At 34.7% G+C, this 20,565-nt stretch overlaps 3 protein-coding genes and 3 long non-coding RNA genes across 10 annotated transcripts; 1 reads left to right on the top strand and 5 right to left on the bottom strand.

Moving 5' to 3' along the window:
* Nucleotides 1-1,672: 1,672 nt before the first annotated feature.
* LOC112779546 (ubiquitin-like-specific protease 1D) lies at nt 1,673-10,228 on the bottom strand. The gene is made up of 4 exons (XM_072228407.1): nt 10,192-10,228; nt 8,660-8,796; nt 8,114-8,211; nt 1,673-1,883 (listed from the first exon to the last, which is right to left on the bottom strand). The coding sequence occupies exons 1-4, from the start codon at nt 10,226-10,228 to the stop codon at nt 1,751-1,753; spliced, it is 405 nt and encodes a 134-aa protein (XP_072084508.1). The 3' UTR covers nt 1,673-1,750.
* LOC140182077 (uncharacterized) lies at nt 1,966-2,483 on the bottom strand. Its single transcript, XR_011877959.1, has 3 exons — nt 2,383-2,483; nt 2,211-2,280; nt 1,966-1,992 (listed from the first exon to the last, which is right to left on the bottom strand). It is a non-coding gene; the product is annotated as an uncharacterized lncRNA (long non-coding RNA).
* On the top strand, nt 3,611-6,287 carry LOC112779547 (uncharacterized). The gene is made up of 3 exons (XR_003190757.3): nt 3,611-4,025; nt 5,457-5,676; nt 5,803-6,287. It is a non-coding gene; the product is annotated as an uncharacterized lncRNA (long non-coding RNA).
* LOC140182071 (uncharacterized) lies at nt 6,856-7,607 on the bottom strand. Its single transcript, XR_011877953.1, has 2 exons — nt 7,466-7,607; nt 6,856-7,108 (listed from the first exon to the last, which is right to left on the bottom strand). It is a non-coding gene; the product is annotated as an uncharacterized lncRNA (long non-coding RNA).
* On the bottom strand, nt 10,054-15,758 carry LOC112776199 (autophagy-related protein 18h). Of its 5 annotated transcripts, none has more exons than XR_003189856.3 (9): nt 15,185-15,758; nt 13,969-14,412; nt 13,238-13,678; nt 12,679-12,924; nt 11,612-12,406; nt 11,347-11,522; nt 11,108-11,235; nt 10,586-10,962; nt 10,054-10,462 (listed from the first exon to the last, which is right to left on the bottom strand). XR_003189856.3 is itself a non-coding variant. In XM_025820250.3 (9 exons), exons 1-9 carry the CDS (start codon nt 15,341-15,343, stop codon nt 10,458-10,460), a joined length of 2,826 nt encoding a protein of 941 aa, XP_025676035.1. In that variant the 5' UTR covers nt 15,344-15,758; the 3' UTR covers nt 10,054-10,457. The 5 variants fall into 5 exon arrangements, 2 of the variants coding, with proteins under 2 accessions (XP_025676035.1, XP_072084250.1); XR_011877951.1 differs by having other exon boundaries at nt 10,586-11,017; nt 11,108-11,254; nt 15,185-15,755; XR_011877952.1 differs by having other exon boundaries at nt 11,108-11,254; nt 15,185-15,755.
* A 2,814-nt stretch (nt 15,759-18,572) lies between these two features.
* On the bottom strand, nt 18,573-19,655 carry LOC140182263 (uncharacterized mitochondrial protein AtMg00810-like). Its single transcript, XM_072228406.1, has 3 exons — nt 19,577-19,655; nt 18,730-19,124; nt 18,573-18,680 (listed from the first exon to the last, which is right to left on the bottom strand). The coding sequence occupies exons 1-3, from the start codon at nt 19,653-19,655 to the stop codon at nt 18,573-18,575; spliced, it is 582 nt and encodes a 193-aa protein (XP_072084507.1).
* Nucleotides 19,656-20,565: the final 910 nt, after the last annotated feature.

Genomic DNA, 20,565 nt, shown 5'->3' with positions numbered 1-20,565 from the left:
CTAAATACCAATACACAATTCACAATCTTTTAAAATTGAAATCAATCCAATAGTGTCAATCTTAGGAATCATGAAATTGGACACAAGTTTCATTTATTGTATTAAGGGAAAATGAAGAAGCGTGAATCCAAAATCTAATGGTGAAACTATAAGAGTAAAAACAGAAAGACAAGAACAGTTGGCAATGCCAGCTATGCATGCGGTGGGTGCAAAGGACAAAAAAATATTAAATAGTATATATCCTCTATCTATCAACCTATCTATATTTCTGATCACATGTCACAAAATCCCCGCCGCTCGCAGCCACTGAAGAACACATTATTTCCCCTTTGAGAACCCCGCAAAGTTTGCTTGGCTGCCACCTTAATCCATAGAAACAGATTGCTCGCAAGATTAGATATGCATATGCCCTTCAATGAAATTACCCTATTTTAAACACACTGCTTTCTTTGAGTTGATTGATTGTAGCCCCTCTTCCCTAGCCCTTCACTACATTCACTTTGGACAACTAGGCAATCCTTTCAAGTTGCGCAACATACGTGGCATCCACCTTCTCTGCTAATATATAATTAACTATCAAGAATTAAAAATTAAAAAATAACAACTAGCCCCTCTTTCCCACTTAGGCGCTAATAGTGTTTGCAGATTTGATCTTAAAAGGGGAAGGAAGTGCTCATGTGTTCCTGGATAAAAAGTGATTGGTCTTATGGGTGTGAATCCATATTTGCTACCACATCTAATGAAAGTAAGGTAACTTTCTTGGAACTGGGCCAAGTTGAATAAATAATATAAAATAATGGTGAGGTCAATTATACTACAAAGAGAAAAGATTTCATTCCATCATTACATTAACACCACCTGTTTTTTTTTTTTTTTTTTTGCTTTAAGCTTTTTAGCAAGTAACAACCCTTTTCTTCATGTTCTGAGTGAGATCAAAGTGCTAATAAGAGGAAAAAGCAGTGTTATTTTCAAAAGAAAGAAGAAAAACTCAAAAAGGTGGTTGTGGCAATTCATCAAGTACAAAATGTGCATGATGAGATAGATGATGTGTTTAATTTTCTCTTTCTCTATTGGGAAAGGCACTTTCCTGTGCCAGCTACTGCATCAGCACACAGAAGAGGTTTTGGCAATTTGTATAGAGTGGTGTCAAATTTACAGAGAGAGAGGTACTCAAATCCATAGAACATGGATGTGAGGAAATTTATTTATTAAAAGTATTGTGTTTGGAATCTTAGGGTTCTTAATTGCTAATGACTTGGAACAACATGACAACTATTTTGGACAAACCATGTTTAGTGGCGCCATTAAATACAACAACATTACAAGCCTTATAATAATTAATAACTATTCATTATTTTAATCCTTTCATTCAAACTGTAAAATCTGCATATGTTTTAAGTTTTCAAACTTGTATCATGTCATTAAGATACAAGGTCAGAGGACCATTTTGTGACACTTGATTTTCTCTATAAATATACGTTTGGATTTAGCTAGCTTGTTTGTAACTATACATTTTAAGAATACTGGACCAAGTTAAATGAATAATATAAAACAATGGTGAGGTCAATTTTACATTAATCTATATATATGCTTACAAGTTACAAGAACATAAGAAAAACACCTACTTGTAACATAGGATGGTAGTGAAGTCACAAGATATGGAAGATGTGATATGTTTAAGAACTAATAACTAGAGTACAAATGAACTAGATATGTCACATATATGGTATACAATAAATCAAGTGCTACTTCATCCTAACCTTTTGATGTTATCAAATAGTGATCTGCTAGAGTGAAGACTCAAAGAATCCAGATGAAGTATGATTGGCCCTGATTCATCACCTTTATCCGGGATACAAATAATGATCAAGCTCCAATGAAGACTGAATACATGTAACATTAGAAGAAAAAGAATCCAGAAATGAGAGAATGCACAAGAGAGATTAAAATATAACAATAAAAAGCTAAAACGAGGATAATTTTTCAAGCTCTCTGCATGTTAAGAGTTGAATCATTACAAGGCAAGAAAAAGCTACCTGGTGATGGGGAAATCAATCTCCAAATATTGAAACTAAAACAGCTTCACAAAACATAACATTAGAGTTAAACCTACAAGAGAAGCACATCTAATATCTACATAAAACACACATGAAAACAATGACATGCAACCAAATAGGGTAATATAGTAACAAAAGCAATTTAAAATTTACCAATTGCCCCAATTTTGTGCTCCCGACAGATATCTATCATATCTTTCATGGAATTGAAAACCTCAGATATCTGTCACCCATTAAAGGAGGCAAATGATGAGAAAGCTTGATTAGATAATAATAATAATAATAAACTTATATAAAAAACTCTAAGTAGATTTAAGTAGTGTACCTGCAAACATCTTACATATCTTTTGGAAAAACCTAAATCATTTAGAGATTGCAACTCCAGACTCTTTGCAAGTTGACGGCCAGCAGCCAAAACCCTAATGCAAAACAAATTGTAAGAAGCGTTAGTGCACTCCTATCTGTTGCCACACTTCATGAAAGAGAATTTGACAAACATATATCACAAACTAGTCAATTAAAATGGAGGACAAGGACAGTTTTCTATATGCTATCCTTTCTATAGTTGCCTATCTGACGGTCAGTCTACTCTAGCCTCTAGCCAAGAAAGAAATGCATCATTGCATCTATCTCCAAATCCTCAGATAGCACGCCATCAAGAGACATAATTTTTTAGGAGGACGATTCACGAAAATATGGAATTCAGTGAGGAATATACGACGATAATAGCAAATTAATCACCAAGATTTAATTGGGGAAGGCTGCAAAAGTAAGGAGACAAGGAAACAGATTATCAGCAAAGCATTTGCTATGCAGCCGAAAAATTGGAGAACATACAGAAGCAGGGGGCGGCGGTGGTGGCGGCGGCAGCGGAGGCGTGGCGCGGCAGCGGAAGCAGGGCGCGGCGGCGGAAGCAGGTCGCGAAAATTTACAGCAGAGGAAGAGGATGAGAATGGTAGGGATTGAAGTTGGATAAAAACCCTAACTGCTTCTCTTCTCTGAATGCCCTTGTATCTGAAATAAAAAAGAAAGGGGAGGGCAGCGTTAGGGTTTTCCAAGAACTCTAAGGGAAGGGGAGAGTGAGGGCAGAGTTAGGGAAGGAAAAAAAAGGCTTCAATCTGGTTGATGCTCTCCAAGAACTCTAATCTCTCTCAGTTTTTTGTACCCAAAAAAAGGGAAAGGAAGAAAAGTTAAAAATCAATAATTTGAGGGGTCAAAATCTAATTAGTAAATTTTTCAAAAAAAATGGGGTATATTTTATAATTATTTTGATGTAGGTTAATGATACTCCTACAAAAATGTGGGAGTAACAAATCCATGGCCATTTAAAAGAATGAGTCCGAAAATGAATTTTTTAATATGTCCTGGATTCCTTACTCCTATATTTTTGTAGGTTTATCATTAACCATCATTAAAATAATTACAAAATATACCCCTTTTTTTTTTGAAAAATTTACTAATCAGATTTTGACCTTCAAATTATTAGTTTTTAACTTTTTTTCTTTTTCCTTTCATTTTCAGATTCAAAGGCATTCAGAGAAGAGAGACCTACTAGGATTTTTCTCTTTTTATCAATTTCTGCTAGGGTTTTCAATCCTTGTCTTTCTCTCTTCCTCTTCCCCTGCTGCAAATCTCAATATCTATTCCAATAGTTTCTGGTAAGCCTGATAGATTTGGACCATTACAACCATATTGCTGATAGCGCTCTTTTCATTTTTCGTCCCATCATCTGGTCACCCGCCGAATGATGGCAACTAGGCCTGAAAGTCTTTCTCTCCGAACTTGCTTTTGTCCAAGGCTTCTAAACCTTCGATGAGATGAAGGAACGTATTCGGATCTGACCTTCTTAGTATATAACTACACCTCAAACCAAGCATATCCTCGCTGCCGCAACCTCCACCTGCCGCCGCGCAACATACCGCCGCTGCGCTGCCGCCGCCGCGCAAGACGCTGCCTCAACACTTGGAGGTTAGTTAATCATTATTTTTTTCTCAATAGTCAAGAAATTTAATTATGCTTGCAATAAAAACTTAGAAATCTATTCAGTATTTTCACTGAAAATAATTTTATTTGTATATGTATCTGGTCACTACTTCTATGGTAAATACTAAATAGAGCAGCACTATCTAATCTAGTGTAGTAGATGTAGATCAACTCAAACTTTTATGAACAGAAAATAAAAGAAAGTTGTGGAGGCACGTGAAGTGCCATGAACTTCTGTGTATGTGCTGTGGCCAATGGCAATGAAGGGTGTCTTTTGGATGCTTGGTTTTCTAGCTGCATAAACGGGTAATTATTGGAGAAAGAGAACTGTTATGCGTGACAATGTAAAATTGACCTCACCATTGTTTTATATTATTCATTTAACGTTTTATTATAATGCTGTTGAATGGTCCTTGTTGCTAAAACATTATTATACTTTACTACTATTACTGTTGTAACCTGTAAGTGATTAATCTTTGTTGAATGAGACTTGATTAGTAAGCTGAGTTAATTGGAATTTCTAAGGGGGGACAAAATCTAAGATTGCAGTAGCTTAGGCATGGTGGATGAACTCAATAAACTATTTATACTCAAATTGGTTTGGAATTTTGGTTTGGTTCGAGAAATCAATTCATTTTAAAATGTAATCAAACTAAACCATTTGGTTTGGTTGCTATTCAATTAGATCATATGATTAGCCATACCAAAACAGTTAGATCATATGATCAAAATGTGCTTTTCATCTTTGATCTTTTTTATTCGTTTGTTATTCCCGAAACTTACAAATTGTGAGACAGATCAGTCCCTTCTTTTGGTATTTTTTGGCTGTTTGGAGTGAGGACTAAATTGTGCCCTTTTGTTAGTTTAGGGACTGTCTCGCAATAAGTTTAAGGACAAACAAACTAATAAACAATGAGCAAGAACTAAAGTGGCTACTCGAAGAAATATTAAGGACTAATTTAGGGCTTTATTCTCTACATTTTCAATGGTGCAAAAATTGGCCTGATTAAACCATCTACTACTTTATACCTTCTCACATAGCTTACCTGTGAAGCCAATAAGAGATAGCTTCTGCATGAAGAATATTCAATCATTGCAATATGTAGTGGGGAATGCTGAGAAATAAAACAACAATAGTAAGTTCAACAGAAGAAGATTCTTAATGAGATTGAAGTTCCCTGCTAAAATATAAACTTTCAGAGAGAATGGAATTCTCACTATCATTGCTTTCAAATAACTTGTTAAGAAACCTGATGTAAAAAGTGATATGGATGGCTGCAACTAACAAATTTTTGTTATCTGTTTTCAAAAATGAAAATATCTGTTTCGTGTAAATTTATATATTCCCAGCATGTAAATTTATATATCCCTTGAGAAGGAAATAACTGTATATATATGCTTTGATGCTTGCTTCAGAGACGTGGGAATGGGACATGATGAAATGAGGGGATTATTCCCTATTGCTTTTGAATATTCAGCGAGAATGCTGTTCACAGAGGCATCTTCCAGTGCTCATATGTTGCATGCCATGAACTGTGCGCCAAAGTAGCATATATTATTGTTTTGTTATTGTTGGATTCCTGAAGAAGAAAATGACGTTACTAGTAACTGAAGGACTTAAAAATCTTATATGAATGTAAATTCCTTTATATTTGTTGAAGTGTGCTATTTATTTGAGCCTCTAATCATGAACACTTTTTTTCTTGCTTAGAGAAAGTTCACACAAAATAATTGATTTATGCAAAATGAAATGAGGTTGCAGATAAGCAGAGAAGGTAGTGCTCAGATATAGGCATCACAGTTGGTGCAATAGTTGGAAGTTGTTTATGAGGTTCAAGGTCCTTGAGAATGTGAAATGGACACTCTCGTGGAGAGTGGGAGTCTTGCTGCGACTACTTCCGAAGAAGTGGTTAGGAATTGGTAAAGAAACCTGATATCGATGTCACTGAGATGTCCATTTGATCAGTATAATGGATGGAATGTACAATGTATGTTAGCTGTGTTCTGGTTTGAATTATGTTATTGACTCACTGCTTGTAGTGTATAATTTGTGCTCTATGCTTTCCTTTTGTTTGAGTACTTCATATGTCAGTAGGAAATGTGTGATTCAGTGTAAGATAGAAAGATGTTCATATTTGAGTTGCTCTTGTAACACAACCATGACTAAACACTTCATTGCTTATTTCTATGAAAATAAGGCAAGTAATTTTATGTTTAACAAGAATGAAGAATCACTTCTTATACTCATTTAGATTCCGTTCAGTTGCTGCATATTTGGTGTTGCACAGAACGTTCTCTGTTGTCTTTTATGCATTAAAATACTAGTAGAAAATAATTAAGATTGCTGATTTTTCCTTACAATTATTATATTGATCAACTAAATGTATGGCGAAAAAATGCAATTCTTTTTAGAGTATAATTATAATATATTTTTATTTATCTAACATAAAAGAATTTCTTAATTAAAAAAAAATGTTTGAGAATACCTTATTTACCTGTTGAAGGTTTAAGTGTTGAAAATTATGACTAAACAAAAAGTTAAGAGAATGACACTTTACACTCAAACGTTTCTTCCCTTTTAATTTCTTTTATTTATGACACTGTACACTCAAAATTTTCTTTTTTGAACTTTGCCATTGTTCATTTTTTGGATTAACATAGATCAATTATATCCTATAAATTCAGGATATGTTTGAATTTTGTTTTTGTTCATTTTTTGGATTAAGTTATATTGTATTTATCATACTCAGCAATAATTAGTTATGGGAATATATAGGTTATAAATAATTTATATTAACCGATAAAGTAAAGAAAATTAGTAATATAGAATTGTAATATATAAAAGGATAAATTAGTGTAAAAACAAATGAAACATAGCTTAGTACTTTGTCTTTCAAAGAAAATATTAAAAATATCTAAAAAGATAATTCCTCTTCTCAAATGTCTTCATGCTCTGCTTCCACCTTGGTCCTATATTTCCAAGCATTTTCTTGTATTACGAGACATAAATCGTTGTATTCCTCTAAAACCAGATCCACGACAAGTCTCATTCGTATGGAGTCGTTAATCTGCTTAGAGCACCAACAATATAATTCTAATTAGAAGTGTGTTGGAAAAATTATGTTAAAAATACTTTCTTATAAAATATGACATGAATATTGAAGTCATCTTATAAAGTACATTCTCTCATCCAACCAGTCACCCAAACTCTGCTATCATTCCTGTGATAAAAAGTATTCAACAAATAGTTATTATATACGTATAAGATATAATCTATTGAACGAGTTATGATAAAACATTATTATACTTTACTGCTATTACTGCTGTAACCTGTGATATGTTTAAGAACTAATAACCAGAGCACAAATGAACTAGATATGTCACATATATGGTATACAATAAATCAAGTGCTACTTCATCCTAACCTTTTGATGTTATCAAATAGTGATCTGCTAGAGTGAAGACTCAAAGAATCCAGATGAAGTATGATTGGCCCTGATTCATCACCTTTATCCGGAATACAAATAATGATCAAGTTTCAATGAAGACTGAATACATGAAACATTAGAAGAAAAAGAATCCAGAAATGAGAGAATGGACAAGAGAGATTAAAATATAACAATAAAAATGACCCTACTGCCAATATAAAATTGAGCATGAAGTGTATTTATAGGAGCACAGAAAACATAACTATAAAAATTTACAGTTAAATAACCCATTCTTCATTTGTTTTTTTTTACCAGTTTTTCTTCTCCCACTATTTCTTCTAATATGAAAATCTTATAAGGTAGAAGAGACTTAAAATATATCAAAAAAAAAATTAACTACAGATCATATCAGCCCCTTATTTTAGTCGGACAAGCCACAATTGTAGTTTCAAGTCAATGTAAAATGAGGTGACACTATAGCCCAAGTATTAAATATATTTCTTGACCTTAGAGGGCTTTTCCTATCACAAGAATTGTATTTTCTTCCGATAATAACCTAAAACAACAAAGCAAAACAGAACTTCCTCGCAGTCAAGAATTTAATAACTTACAAAATAAAGTTTCACTACTAAGGAAAAAACTTACTCCTCGTGTACTGGAATCAAAACATAGGCCTTCTGAAATATATTTACTCCCTTCCACCACCTTCTGAATTTGACAAAGAATGTTGCTCTGTCACTTTGCTATAACATTGAATGGAAAAATGAATTAGAGTACATACTAAAAATTAACACTCCAAAATGCCTAAGTTGCTAGGTTAAGGCACGTGGATGCAGTTTGTCTCTTATACAAAAAAGCCTTTAGGCTTGAAATGCAGACAATACCCAAGCCACCTCCCTCATGCTGAAATTTAACTGTTAATTGGCCACAACACATACATAGAAGTTGATGGCACTTCACGTGCCTCCACAACTTTCTTTTCTTTTCTGTTCATAAAAGTTTGAGTTGATTTACATCTACTACACTAGATTAGATAGTGCTGCTCTATTTAGTATTTACCATAGAGGTAGTGACCAGATACATATACAAATAAAATTATTTTCAGTAAAAATACTGAATAGATTTCTAAATTTTTATTGCAAGCATAATTAAATTTCTTGACTATTGAGAAAAAAATAATGATTAACTAACCTCTAATTGTTGAGGCAGCGTCTTGCGCGGCGACGGCAGGTTGCGCAGCGGCAGGCGGAGGTTGCGGCAGCGAGGATATGCTTGGTTTGAGATGTAGTTATATATTAAGAAGGTCAGATCCGAATACGTTCCTTCACCTCATCGAAGGTTTAGAAGCCTTGGACAAAAGCAAGTTCGGAGAGAAAGACTTTCAGGCCTAGTTGCCATCATTTGGCGGGTGACCAGATGATGGGACGAAAAACGAAAAGAGCGCTATCGGCAATATGGTTGTAATGTTTCAAATCTATGACGCTTACCAGAAACTATTGGAATAGATATTGAGATTTGCAGCAGGGGAAGAGGAAGAGAGAAAGACAGGGATTGAAAATCTTAGCAAAAATTGATAAAGAGAGGAAAACCCTAGTAGACCTCTCTTCTCTAAATGCATTTGAATCTGAAAATGAAAGAAAAAGGAAAAAAAAGTTAAAAATCAATAATTTGAGGGATCAAAATTTAATTAGTAAATTTTTCAAAAAAAAAAAAAACAAGATATATTTTATAATTATTTTAATTGTGGTTAACGATAAACCTACAAAAATATAGGAGTAAGGAATCCATACCTTTTTTAATAATATAATTTTTAATAATATGGGATAAAATAAATCTGTGTCTCCAATTTTTTATTTAGTTGCACAATAATCTTCAAAAACTAGACTTAGGGCCCGTTTGGGAAACTCTAGAAGTAGCTTTTTTTAACTTTTAACTTATGAAAAGTAGTAGTATTAATGTCGGGTGCAATTTTTAAAACCAAATTGCAACTTTTTAAGAAGCTATTTTGGAGCTTATAGAGAAGTTAAAAAAAATGACTTCTCTCATAATACTTCTACTTTTCATTACATTTCTTTAAAATAAGCACTTTTAGAGTTAAAAATCCAAACACAAAATAACTTATTTATAAGTTACTTTTAACAGAGTCATTTATTATTTAAGTTATTTTATTAAAAAGAGCTTAATTAAGTTAGTTACCCAAACTGGACCTTACTCATTTATGTTTTAACTTTTTTAAAAGAAATCACAGATCGGATCAGCCAACTTACATTTTTAAAAATTAAAAAATTAACATTAAATTAGACTATCCGAGACAATTTAATTAATATTAATTTAAGAAAAAAATTTCATATCAAACAAAAATATCCAAACTTCCAACAACGTATTATATTTAATCAATATAAAAAAATTAGCCTTTGATTTCTTGCAAATAGTTTTTGGGAACTATAATTAATTAAAAGAGAAATTATCAAACTAAGTAAATTTTTGAAAAAAAAAAAAAGTATCTGCAACCAATATTTTAAATTCTTAAAACGTAAGAGAGTATGACCAAAAGAAAATATAAATAATCTGGATACATAAACACATGAGAGAACAAAGTAATAAGCTATTTCATTATCAGCGTTCTCTTCATTTTTTTTTTCCAATTCTATTTCGTTTCTCTTTTCCCTGTCCCTTAACCCACATGCTACGCATTATGGAGAAAGAATATGATACAAACATACAAAGAACGAATCCAGCAAGTCCAGAACCCACAAACATAATTCGTAGGAATCAATTTCAATATACAATATTTACATAAAAATTAACAAGGTCAGAAGAATCATGGTCCTGGGAAGGAACATTGTTAGTGAATAACATTAAATTCCTTGAATCATTGGTCAGTAGCATTTAAGTTGCGGCAGGAAATCGCCTGCATTTGTCCATTAAATTCTTTTACACCACCAATTTACAAATTGAAGGGAGGAAGGCACTTGCAAAGAAGCATTCATCAACCTGCACCGCACATATTTCATAGTTTTAAGGTAAACATGAATGAACAAGATAAGCAGTTGCAGCAGTTATAGCTAAGCCAAGTAACTTGATGAAATCAAAAGATGAACTGTTTCAGATACATACCTTCCTCAGAGAAGTCAAATACATCACCAAGCATGTCATCATTATCACCATCATCATCACATTTTTCCCTATGACAGGGACAGCTACAATCCACATCAGTAGCAACTTCCGCTGATTCTTTACAGTCAACTGATGCTTTACAATAGCCCTCATGAAAAAATTTCTCAAAGTCTAGGGAATGACATATTGGTTCCTCAAGAATGACATTCCTATTCAAATCACAACCACTCGAATCGAAACTGCCAGTGGCTTTTCCATGTTTTGATGATTCAAACGCTGTAGTTGTATTATCAGCAAAATGTGTGGTAGCTGCTGAATCACTATGATTCTTAAAAGTTTCCATGCTTCGAAGTTGTGATGCCAATGCAAGTCCCTCTCTGTTCTTGCAATGAATCTCATTACTAGACAAGTCAATCGATGAAGAAAAATATGCTGGAAAGCATGAGAATGGTCAATAAACAAGAATAATGAGTTACACGGGCCACTCAAGAATAATGAGTTAAACGTGATTGCTAATCTTACCATCATTTGCCTTTTCGGCTAAGCCAGATACTGCAGACTTTGAATGAGAACCTGCAGTATCTTCGGACAAATTCTCTTCAGCTACATGCAAATCAGATGAAGAGCTAGAGCAGTTACCCATAATCCCTCTGCCAAAAGTTTCATATACTGATAGAATGAGAATGGAAAATTATGTTTTTTTATCAAAAGAAAAAGACTTATATAACCAGTTAAAGGAAAGGAAGATAAATGATTATTACCTGTCAACCCAAGTAGACTGAATTCTATCGAAATAGTTGAATACAGGCAATAAATCCTTCTGTCTTATTTCAAGCTCATTAACAAAAACATTCTCTATTTGAATCTCTCCGTTGGTAGTAAGTTCAGCTAACTTTGGCTCTCCAGCATCCAAAGGACTTATGACAAAGAATGACACCTGAAAATTGTGGGGAAAAAATTTATTCCAGTGAGTGAACCAATTGAGAAAGCTGACGAGCAGTAGTCAGAAAAAACCATAATGAATACCTCAGATTTCTGCCAAACTGGTATCCTCCCCGAGCTTAACTGTACCTCTGCATTTGAGAAGTGACATTGCTCAGCTAGTTTTATCGAACTATTGTTCCTGACACCGTTATCCTCATAATCTGAACTCTCCAAGATTAATCCTTCAGCTTCCAGTCCACCAAGTGTATTCCCCAGTATAGAAACCTCTTTTTCAGGCCAATCATATCTCCTGCAAACATCCCACCATTGAATAGGTTCAACGTTTACTCGCAAATCCTCTTCTTGTATATGCACTGAAGGAACTGTAGCTGTTCTTGCAGCAGTTTCACCTGGCTCAGCCACGGAGGATGGTAGTAGTTTATATTGAATTAAGTGACCAGACTGGGTATAAACCAATAAGTGCTCCAGAGAATGAATTTTTGGGTATGAATCACTTGAAGCAAAAGGTATAGAATTATGAAAGATAGCAGAAACAGCACCAGATGGAACCAATTCTTTCCCTGCAGCAGATGATGCAGCATTACTAACTGTATTGAGCCATCCAGCATGATTATTTTTTATTCTGCTAACTATAGAGAGAACAACAGAAGTTGGGGGTGCCAGGCAAAGCTGTTGCTGGTTTACTGTGAAATGCGGAGTGAACCACCATGGAAGAGATAAAACTGGCAAAATAACAGGTCCTTCTGGTTCCTGATTATGTATCTTCAGAACTGTCTCACCACCAAATGGAGCAAGAACAAAAATATGACAGGTTCCCTTGGAGGAAATAATGGCAACCCACTGGCTGTAATGGCTAAAACAAATATCTTGTATAACCTGTATAATATTCTCAAAGAGTAAAAACCATGACAAGCAATATAAACAGAAGGATTTAATTTTGATCTGTTTGGTTTACACTATCATCCAATTATATATTGCTAGATCAAAAAAGAATTTTGAATATCAAGAACACTATCTAGGAAGTCCAACTCATTAATGATATGTCAACACATGCTCAAACGTAGCATAAGATTTTCGAATAACAATGGGTCATAGTCAATTTCTAGACGCAAAAGGCCTTAAAAGAAACACTGAGGATAGAAGCATACAGCTGATGTCATGCCTCGGTGTAGCTTGTATAAGTGCACATGTGAACACCTCCAGTCACTGCTTTGAGATCCTGATCCATTCCTTGGGTAGGATGGCATAATCCTAAACACATTAATGTTGTTGCCATGAATCGAGGCAGTAACTAGAAGTGTCCCACTTGGGTCAAAACATAAGGCAGATATTGGACTAGTATGAGCTCTAAATTGTGCCACAACATCTGTAGAAACAAAGTCTTTGACAACAACCTGCAATAGATGAGTAATACAAATCAAGAAGCATATAGAATGAATGCTTTCCGGTTTCCACTGACATAAGCTAACAACTTAAAGAAGGGGGAGTAGAGATAAGAGACTTCTGTAAAATACTCAGTACTATTAACTACCTTAGAAACTCTTTCCTCTATGGCTAAGCTGTGAACCAATAGATGATCTCATGATAATCTTATTACAGATGCCAATATTACTTTAAAGAAGAAAACATCTAGTCAGCAGTCCACCACATTGCAAAAGAAAATTAGATTATAACTTGCTAAGTTGTCACCGAAAAAGGAATACTCACCAACCCTGCAGTATCTGTTTCTGTAGAATTTGATGTAAACCGACTACTTTTCCAGCTTGAATTTGGTGAAACAGGAGAATTTGATCCATCAGGTATAAGATCTCCATAGTATTTGGATAATGTTTTATACCCTCTATCACTAAGATTGATGAGCCCAGCAGTTAAGTGCTTGCTAGCTTCCATGGCATATCGGGCAACTAGGTTTCCACTACTGGGTGATGTTGATGGGCTGACAGATGGTGGAGTAAGACTCTGAGGGCTTAGGCGACCTGCATTTGGTACCAATGGGTGGTTGGTAGCATAAGCAAACCAGCGGGGTCCTACAGCCATTGGACCATAGCCAATATTAACCCCAACCATTCCTTGGCCTCCTAACTGGGGTACTGGGTAGGTGAGGACACTGAATTTATTCTCAAGAGTAAGAGCATCTAAACAGTATATCTGCCGGCAAAATAGAAAAATAGAAATCAAATTAGACAGGCGATTGATATGGCAATATAAGATTAAGTTACTATATATTACATTAAATTCACATCTATAGAACAAGTAAATGATCCACTAGGTGATAAGAAATCTCTGTATTTTGCAACCTAGTAATTTTCAAATATAGCCAAAGAAAATAGGTAAAATCTCCAAAATCTACCAAGAACTATAATAAAGTCAATTTTTTCAATTAGCTAAAATGAATAATTCCAAACTTATGTGCTGAATTCCTCGAGTCAAAAACTTACTTGAGTAGCAAGACCCACAGCCACTATTTTAGGGCTGCACCTAACCATGCAGATAGTCGAACGAAATCTAAGAACATGGACATAGGTGTGGGACCTTAATGAGTAAAATTGAAGAGTTCTAGCTGAGCTTGCTATATTTTCAGCTTGAGCTTCAATGTGGCCATCTCTGACATTTTGCACTGTACCAGGGGTCTTTAACTTATCACATGTAACGACCAACAGCAGAGGGTGTGCTGCTCCAAGTCCTTCAGAAACCTCCAATTTTGCAGGGACAGGCTTCATCTGTAAGAATGATACTGGATAATCACGCTTTGAGACAAGTTCCCTGATGTCAGAGGCATCTTCCACGTCAAGAACTTGGAAGCCATTTGTATATCCGACTAAGAGAACATGTCTGAAAGATGATGGACATGGTTCCAGCTTGTCAAAGCATGCCCAAAGGATCTGCATGACAAACATAGCAGTAAAACCTCTGTCCCCATGGTTCATACATGAAAATGTGCAATTATGAAGCTTGCCATAGCGTAGCATGGAGCCATGGATCAAAGTATAATTCAATTCCATTCCCATAAATTGGGGTCAGTAAGTAGACCCTTTGGTAGCACTTCTCATGGTTGTTCTTAATTCAGACAGGTATTAAATACTCTATTCTTCCCTGTAAGGCTTAGCAGCATTAGTATTTAGTTCAACTACTTACAATATCAAACAACTTCAGCATCACACAAATATCTCTTTTGTTAAACTCTTTTTGGTTTAATAATCCAATATTCCAAAGCAGAGTACCCCACCCATCTTTACTTCACCCATACGAAACAAAACCATGAAAATAAGAAATGTAAAGATTGAAATTAGCTGAAAAAATTGAGTCATGGACATGAAAACAAGAAATGTAAAGATTTTTGAAGTCTAAATATAAATTTCAAACGTAACGTAGCACAATGCACACTATCTCATTGATTATCATAGAAAAGAACTGCATTTCCATTAAAAGAAGGCCGTTCACCACTTTCCACTAACATTCTTAACGAAGAACGATCAAAACCTAACATTCATAATTCTCACTACTCATTCAAAAAACAGCATTTCACAATTTCAAAAACACAAAACAACAACAACAACAAACAACACGGACTTAAGAAGAGTACCATCCACGCAAGCATATATATATATATATATAAGTAAATAATAAATGAACAAAGAGAAAATTGTTTGCTACCTGGTCCTTGAGGTTGTCCTCGTCGCCGGAGATTGAGGCGGCGACAGAGGCGCCGGCGGAGCGGACGCCGGAGGAAGCGGTCTTAATGCAAGAGGATATGAACTTGAAGGAAGAAGCAACGCTTTTGCTGTTCTTGTCCTTTCCATGGCTCTTCTTCATAATAACGAAGGAGGTGATTTTCCACCGGCCACCGGAGAGTCACCGGGAATTTCGTCCCCGCCGACGAGCGTCGCGGAACGTCAGCGATCGGATATAGCATAAGAATTAGTGTTTTAGGTGGGCGAAGATTGGACGTTTGGCGCGGCGGAAGAGGCTCCGGCTATGGGTTTGAGGGAGTTTTGACCTGTTAAGGGAGTAGACGGTTCCGTTGTGAAGTGAGTTTGTGTTTTGTTGGGTTTGCTTGTGTGCTGTGTTCCGTTTAAGTCACACACAGTTGAGCTTGCTTGTTGCTAATTGCAAAAGCTATTATTTTCTTCTAATGACACTCAAGCCCCACCACTTTCACTCAAATGTCTTACATGTTCCCATGAAAAACAAATTTCGTAAAAGATAGTATTGTGTTCAACAACCCTCCAAAAGCTTCTTAACAGAAAATCATTTATCATTTGTAAATATCAACGAAACACTAATTAAAGTTCTCAGTTTTATCTTATGGGAGATTTTGTATCCATTATCAATGTAAAAATATTTTACAAAGGCATAAATTATAGTGTATATCAGTAATTAAAATAATTATTTTTGACATATAGTTCATGAATAGCCATTTTAATAAATTAATTTAATTTCACTTATATTGTAATTGTTTTGTTGACCATTCAAATAATAGATGAAAAAATACCATTACTTTTTCTGTTGCATTAGTACAAAAATTAAATATTTATTTAAAAAAGAAATAGTAATATAGTTATAATAATATATTTATATGTATAGATACTAAATGAATATTGTTAGATGATCTGATAAATTTGACTAAACTATTTAAATTAATATTATCCATATATTATTCTAACTATATTTTTATGAGTAGTCGACAAAAAAAAATATCTTTTAAGAATACATAAAGACTCTAAAAATTTTACTTATTATTCCGTCGTATTTATAGTCAAATTTTAATTTATATATAAATCCAAAGACAAATAATTTTATCATCAAATTTAATTTTGACGAAAGTATGTTACCATCGAATTTTTTTATTCTGACACTAATTGTATAACTATTATCATTAGATTAATTTATCTCTAAAGAGCTCTAGATTAACGAACTAGATTGATGTTATCTCGAATTTTCTTTTATTATAAATTCGAGAGTAATACATAGCTTATTTAAAAAAAATGAAATTAATTAATTATCATTGAATTGATCCCATTGTAAATCCAACGACAATATTATTATTTTTAAAATTAAATTTAATTCAATATATTAATATTTCATTATCTTGTTATCAAAATTTATATTTAAATCATTATTAAACAAAATAAAAAATTAATAGTATTTTTGTTATAACAATAAATTAAAATATGAATAATACACACAAAAACGTATGAAATCTATAAAAGGTCAAAATATACAAAATTAGTAAATACATCTAAATGACAATAATAAAATATATATAATTTTCATTATAGACGAAACATAATAATGTTTACCCATTAAGATCATTTGACTAGATGGGCTATCTGGTGTCGTCCTCTAATGTTTATGCATGTGATGAATTTGCATGTAGGGAATCTGCTAGTAGCGCATCAGTTTGCGGAGGGGATGAAAGAGGCAGAGTAGTCCACTGGATCCATGTAGAGCAGGTTATTAGAAATTGTCAGGAACAGCTATTGTGAAGCAAGTTCTGATCTGTGAGTGACCAAAGTAGATTGTGATATGGTTGCACCCTGTCTCAACTCAGATCCCAGCTACCCATTAACATCATCATCATCAAATTTCTCTTCTTCATTATCCCTTTTTACCCCTTTCATCGCTTCTTTTATTGGTGGCATAATATTTTCGATATTAATAACATGACTTTAAACTTCTTTTATGAAATTTAGGCAGAATTTTTTTCTTAAATTAAAGGCTCCACCAAACAACTTTTTTATTTTTCATAAAATTAACAATTTCAATAACAATTTTAAACAAATATTCAATCAAACATCTCATCTTAATTATTATAGTGCGCATTCCTTAATTACTCTGGAATTTTCAACAAACAAAAAATTGAGAAGAAACCACTAAATATTCTTTTCTCACCTTCGTCCTGCAAATCTATTCAAAAAAAAAAAAATTAAACCTAGCATAACGTGCAAACTTTAACAAATTTAAATATAGCTATAGAAAATCAATCTTAACTCCAAGCAAAAAATAAAAGACAACTGCATAAATAAACTACAAATTGCACTCCAATTGATCCAAAAGAAATAATCAAAATCCTAAAATTTATATCAAATTAAACAAAATTATTTAATATCGTTCAATCTAAATTATAAATCAATAAAAAACTTGTGTTAAACACAAAAAGATTAGGTTATGCATTGAAAGGTACTAGGCTCAAGTAAGAGGGGGAATAGAAAAAGAAAGAGTTCAAAAAAGAATAGAGAGTGCGAGCAGAGAAGAGAAAGAAGGTTCTGATTGAATCTAAAGTATATTGGTAAAGTGAGTTCCAAAATCAACAATAATAGCTCAGCTCTTGCTACTCATAGCAGAGGAGTTACAGTTGTCACAAGCTATACTAACCACTAACTAACTAATTGACATGTGCTTAATTACAACCAACTAGCTAACAGATTGATCACAAGCTAACTAATTCTGTTTGCACTAATTCAGCATCAGCTAGTGTATCTATCATGATCCTGTTATTTGGCTATTCTTCAACATCAAAGCTATTGTATATATCATGGCCCCTGCTATTTGGATGTTCTGTTTTCACTTTCACATTCTGAATCTTAAGAGAGTGCATTGGTTCTTTACCATGACTGCTACTCTGAACTTCTTTATGACCCTCTCTTCTAAGCCCGCTTTCATCAGTGGATGTCTCCAAGATTTCAACCATTAGTTCTGTCCTGAACTCAAGAAAGGCACCACTGGGAAGAGGTTTTGTCAACACATCAGCTAGTTGCACAGTCCCAGAAACATGACTTACTTGAATAATTCCTTTTGTAACATAGTCTCTTGCAAAATGGAGATCCGTTTCAAAATATTTTGACTTAGAATGCATGATTGGATTAGCAACAAGCAACACATCACTTAAATTGTCACAGTAGACTGATGGAGCTGTTGAGAGTTCTGCTCTTAGTTCACCCATAAGGTTCTTAATCCAAATTAGTTCGGCAACTAAGTCAGCCATCGCCCTGTACTATGTTTCAGTACTAGACTTGGCAACAACACCCTGATTCTTTGAGCTCTACGAAACTAGATTGCTCTCAAGAAAGACACAAAAACCTCCAGTGAACTTCCTATCATCTGGGTCCTCTGCCCAGTCAGAATCACTATAAGCTTTGATAGTTTGCACCTTTGTTTTGTGTAAGTGTAAACCAAAGCTGAGTGTTCCCTGCACATACCTCAGAATTCTTTCTACTAACTTCCAGTGCTCTTCCAAGGGATTTTGCATAAACTGAGTATGCTAGTTCTGGACGAGTGACTGTGAGGTATTGTAGACTTCCCACAACTGATCTGTAGAGTTTAGAATTCTTGAATGGGGAGCTTCCAAAAGCAGAAAATCGAACTAAGGAAGGTAAGGGTGTATGACAAGGCTTACAATGTTCCATTTCAGCTTTCTTGAGCAGATCTCTGGTATATTTCTCTTGTGAGAGTAATAGACCTCCATTAGCAGTCTTGGTGGCTTGAATCCCAAAGAAATAGTGAAGCTCGCCCATGTCTTTCAACGCAAATTTGTCATTCAGCTGCTTAATGACCTGAGAAATTGCTTCATTTGAGTTTCCAGTGATGATTATATCTACATATACCAGGACAAATAGTGATGAGCCATTTTTGAACCTGGTGAAGACAAAGATGTCAGACTTTGTTGAATGAAAACCAAGGTGCTGGAGAGCTAGTGATAGCTTATAGTACTAGGCCCGTGGTGCCTGTTTCAGACTATAAATGGCCTTGGTGAGTTTGCACACTAGAGTTCCATCTCTAATTTTATAACCCTTTAGTTGTTTCATATATACATCTTCGACCAAATCACCATGTAGAAACGCGTTATCCACATCAAGCTGTATGATTCTCCAATTCCTTGACAGTGCTAAAGTGAGGACAATGCGAATTGAGGTTGGTTTCATCACTGGGTTGTATGTCTCAGTGAAATCACACCCAGGCCTCTGAGAGAAACCCTGAGCTACTAGGCGAGCCTTGTAGGGATACTTCCATCAGGGTTATATTTAACTCGAAAAACCCAACAACTACCAACAGCTTCTCTGCCTTGAGGGAGAGGAACCAATTTCCAGGTTTGATTTTGCATAAGTGCAGCGTATTCAGCATCCATCGCAGCTTTCCACTTAGGTTTGGACAAGGCATCATTGACAGTCCTTAGTTCAATGCTAGCTAGAGGATCTTGGCTTTATGACCCAATTCTTGCTCCTTGTGATCATGGGGTGAACATTATGATATGATGCTGTCGAGACTGAGTGATCATCATCAAAGGGAAGAACAATCTCCAAGTCTGAGATAGGAATTGGAATGGGTGTGGCTGATGGTGCTGTAGGTACTGGTGAAGGTAAGGTAGGAGAGGTGGCTGTGATAGACAAAGAAGGAGATATGGACTCTGGAATACTTTGTACAGTAGGTACAGGTGAGGGCAGGGGAAGGGGTGTGGCTGTGATGCTTGGTGCAGGATGTGGCGACCTTGATTCTGTAATGTTAGGTGAGGGTTGAGACATGTTCCTGTTTAGTAATGGAATGGTTGGAGTTGAGTGATAGTCAGAAGACAAATCAAACTTGGTTGTTGTGGGGGGTTTTCAAAATTTTGAAAGGGAATTTCTGTTCATCAAAGATCACATTGCTTGATATCACTATCTTCCCTTCTACAGTGGGGCACTTGTAGCCTTTGTGCACTACAATATAGCCTAGAAAGGTACATGGTGCTGATCTGAACTCTAGCTTGTGCCTATTATATGGTCGCAGGTGTGGAAAATACAAACATCCAAAGACCCGAAGGCTTGTTTAATCAAATTTCTTCTCAAATAACTTTTCAAATGGTGACTAGTCTTGCAATACTGATGTTGGTAACCTGTTTATTAAGTGAACTACTATCATGAAGGCCTCTCCCTAGTACTTAATTGGCATGCCTACACCTGCTAGTATAGCTAAGCCCTTTTCAACTATATGCTTATATTTTCTCTTAGCACTGCCGTTTTGTTGATGTTCATGAGGACAGGAAAATCTGTGTAGTACAC

This window comes from Arachis hypogaea, chromosome 19 (genome assembly GCF_003086295.3).
Source record: "Arachis hypogaea cultivar Tifrunner chromosome 19, arahy.Tifrunner.gnm2.J5K5, whole genome shotgun sequence".
NCBI lineage: Eukaryota > Viridiplantae > Streptophyta > Magnoliopsida > Fabales > Fabaceae > Arachis > Arachis hypogaea.
Note: the sequence above shows the minus strand (reverse complement) of the source record. Positions and strands in the feature narration are given on the sequence as shown.

Bases quoted from the DNA above. Each gene is read 5' to 3' on its own strand.
- LOC112779546 (XM_072228407.1), bottom strand. From the start codon at position 10,228: ATGTTTGTGGGTTCTGGACTTGCTGGATTCGTTCTTT. The intron at 8,797-10,191 runs GTATGTTTGTAT...ACCTTCGATGAG, and splicing joins ACTTGCTGGATTCGTTCTTT to GTGAAGGAACGTATTCGGAT. The intron at 1,884-8,113 runs GTAAGTTTTTTC...ACATGTATTCAG, and splicing joins TTGATTCCAGTACACGAGGA to TCTTCATTGGAGCTTGATCA.
- LOC112776199 (XM_025820250.3), bottom strand. From the start codon at position 15,343: ATGAAGAAGAGCCATGGAAAGGACAAGAACAGCAAAAGCGTTGCTTCT. The intron at 14,413-15,184 runs GTAGCAAACAAT...TTTGTCATGCAG, and splicing joins AGGACAACCTCAAGGACCAG to ATCCTTTGGGCATGCTTTGA. The intron at 11,523-11,611 runs GTATTCATTATG...CACAATTTTCAG, and splicing joins CAGTTTGGCAGAAATCTGAG to GTGTCATTCTTTGTCATAAG.
- LOC140182263 (XM_072228406.1), bottom strand. From the start codon at position 19,655: ATGGATGCTGAATACGCTGCACTTATGCAAAATCAAACCTGGAAATTG. The intron at 19,125-19,576 runs GTAGTTGTTGGG...TGGTATATGTAG, and splicing joins TCAAGGCAGAGAAGCTGTTG to ATATAATCATCACTGGAAAC. The intron at 18,681-18,729 runs GTATGTGCAGGG...CACAAAACAAAG, and splicing joins TTAGTAGAAAGAATTCTGAG to GTGCAAACTATCAAAGCTTA.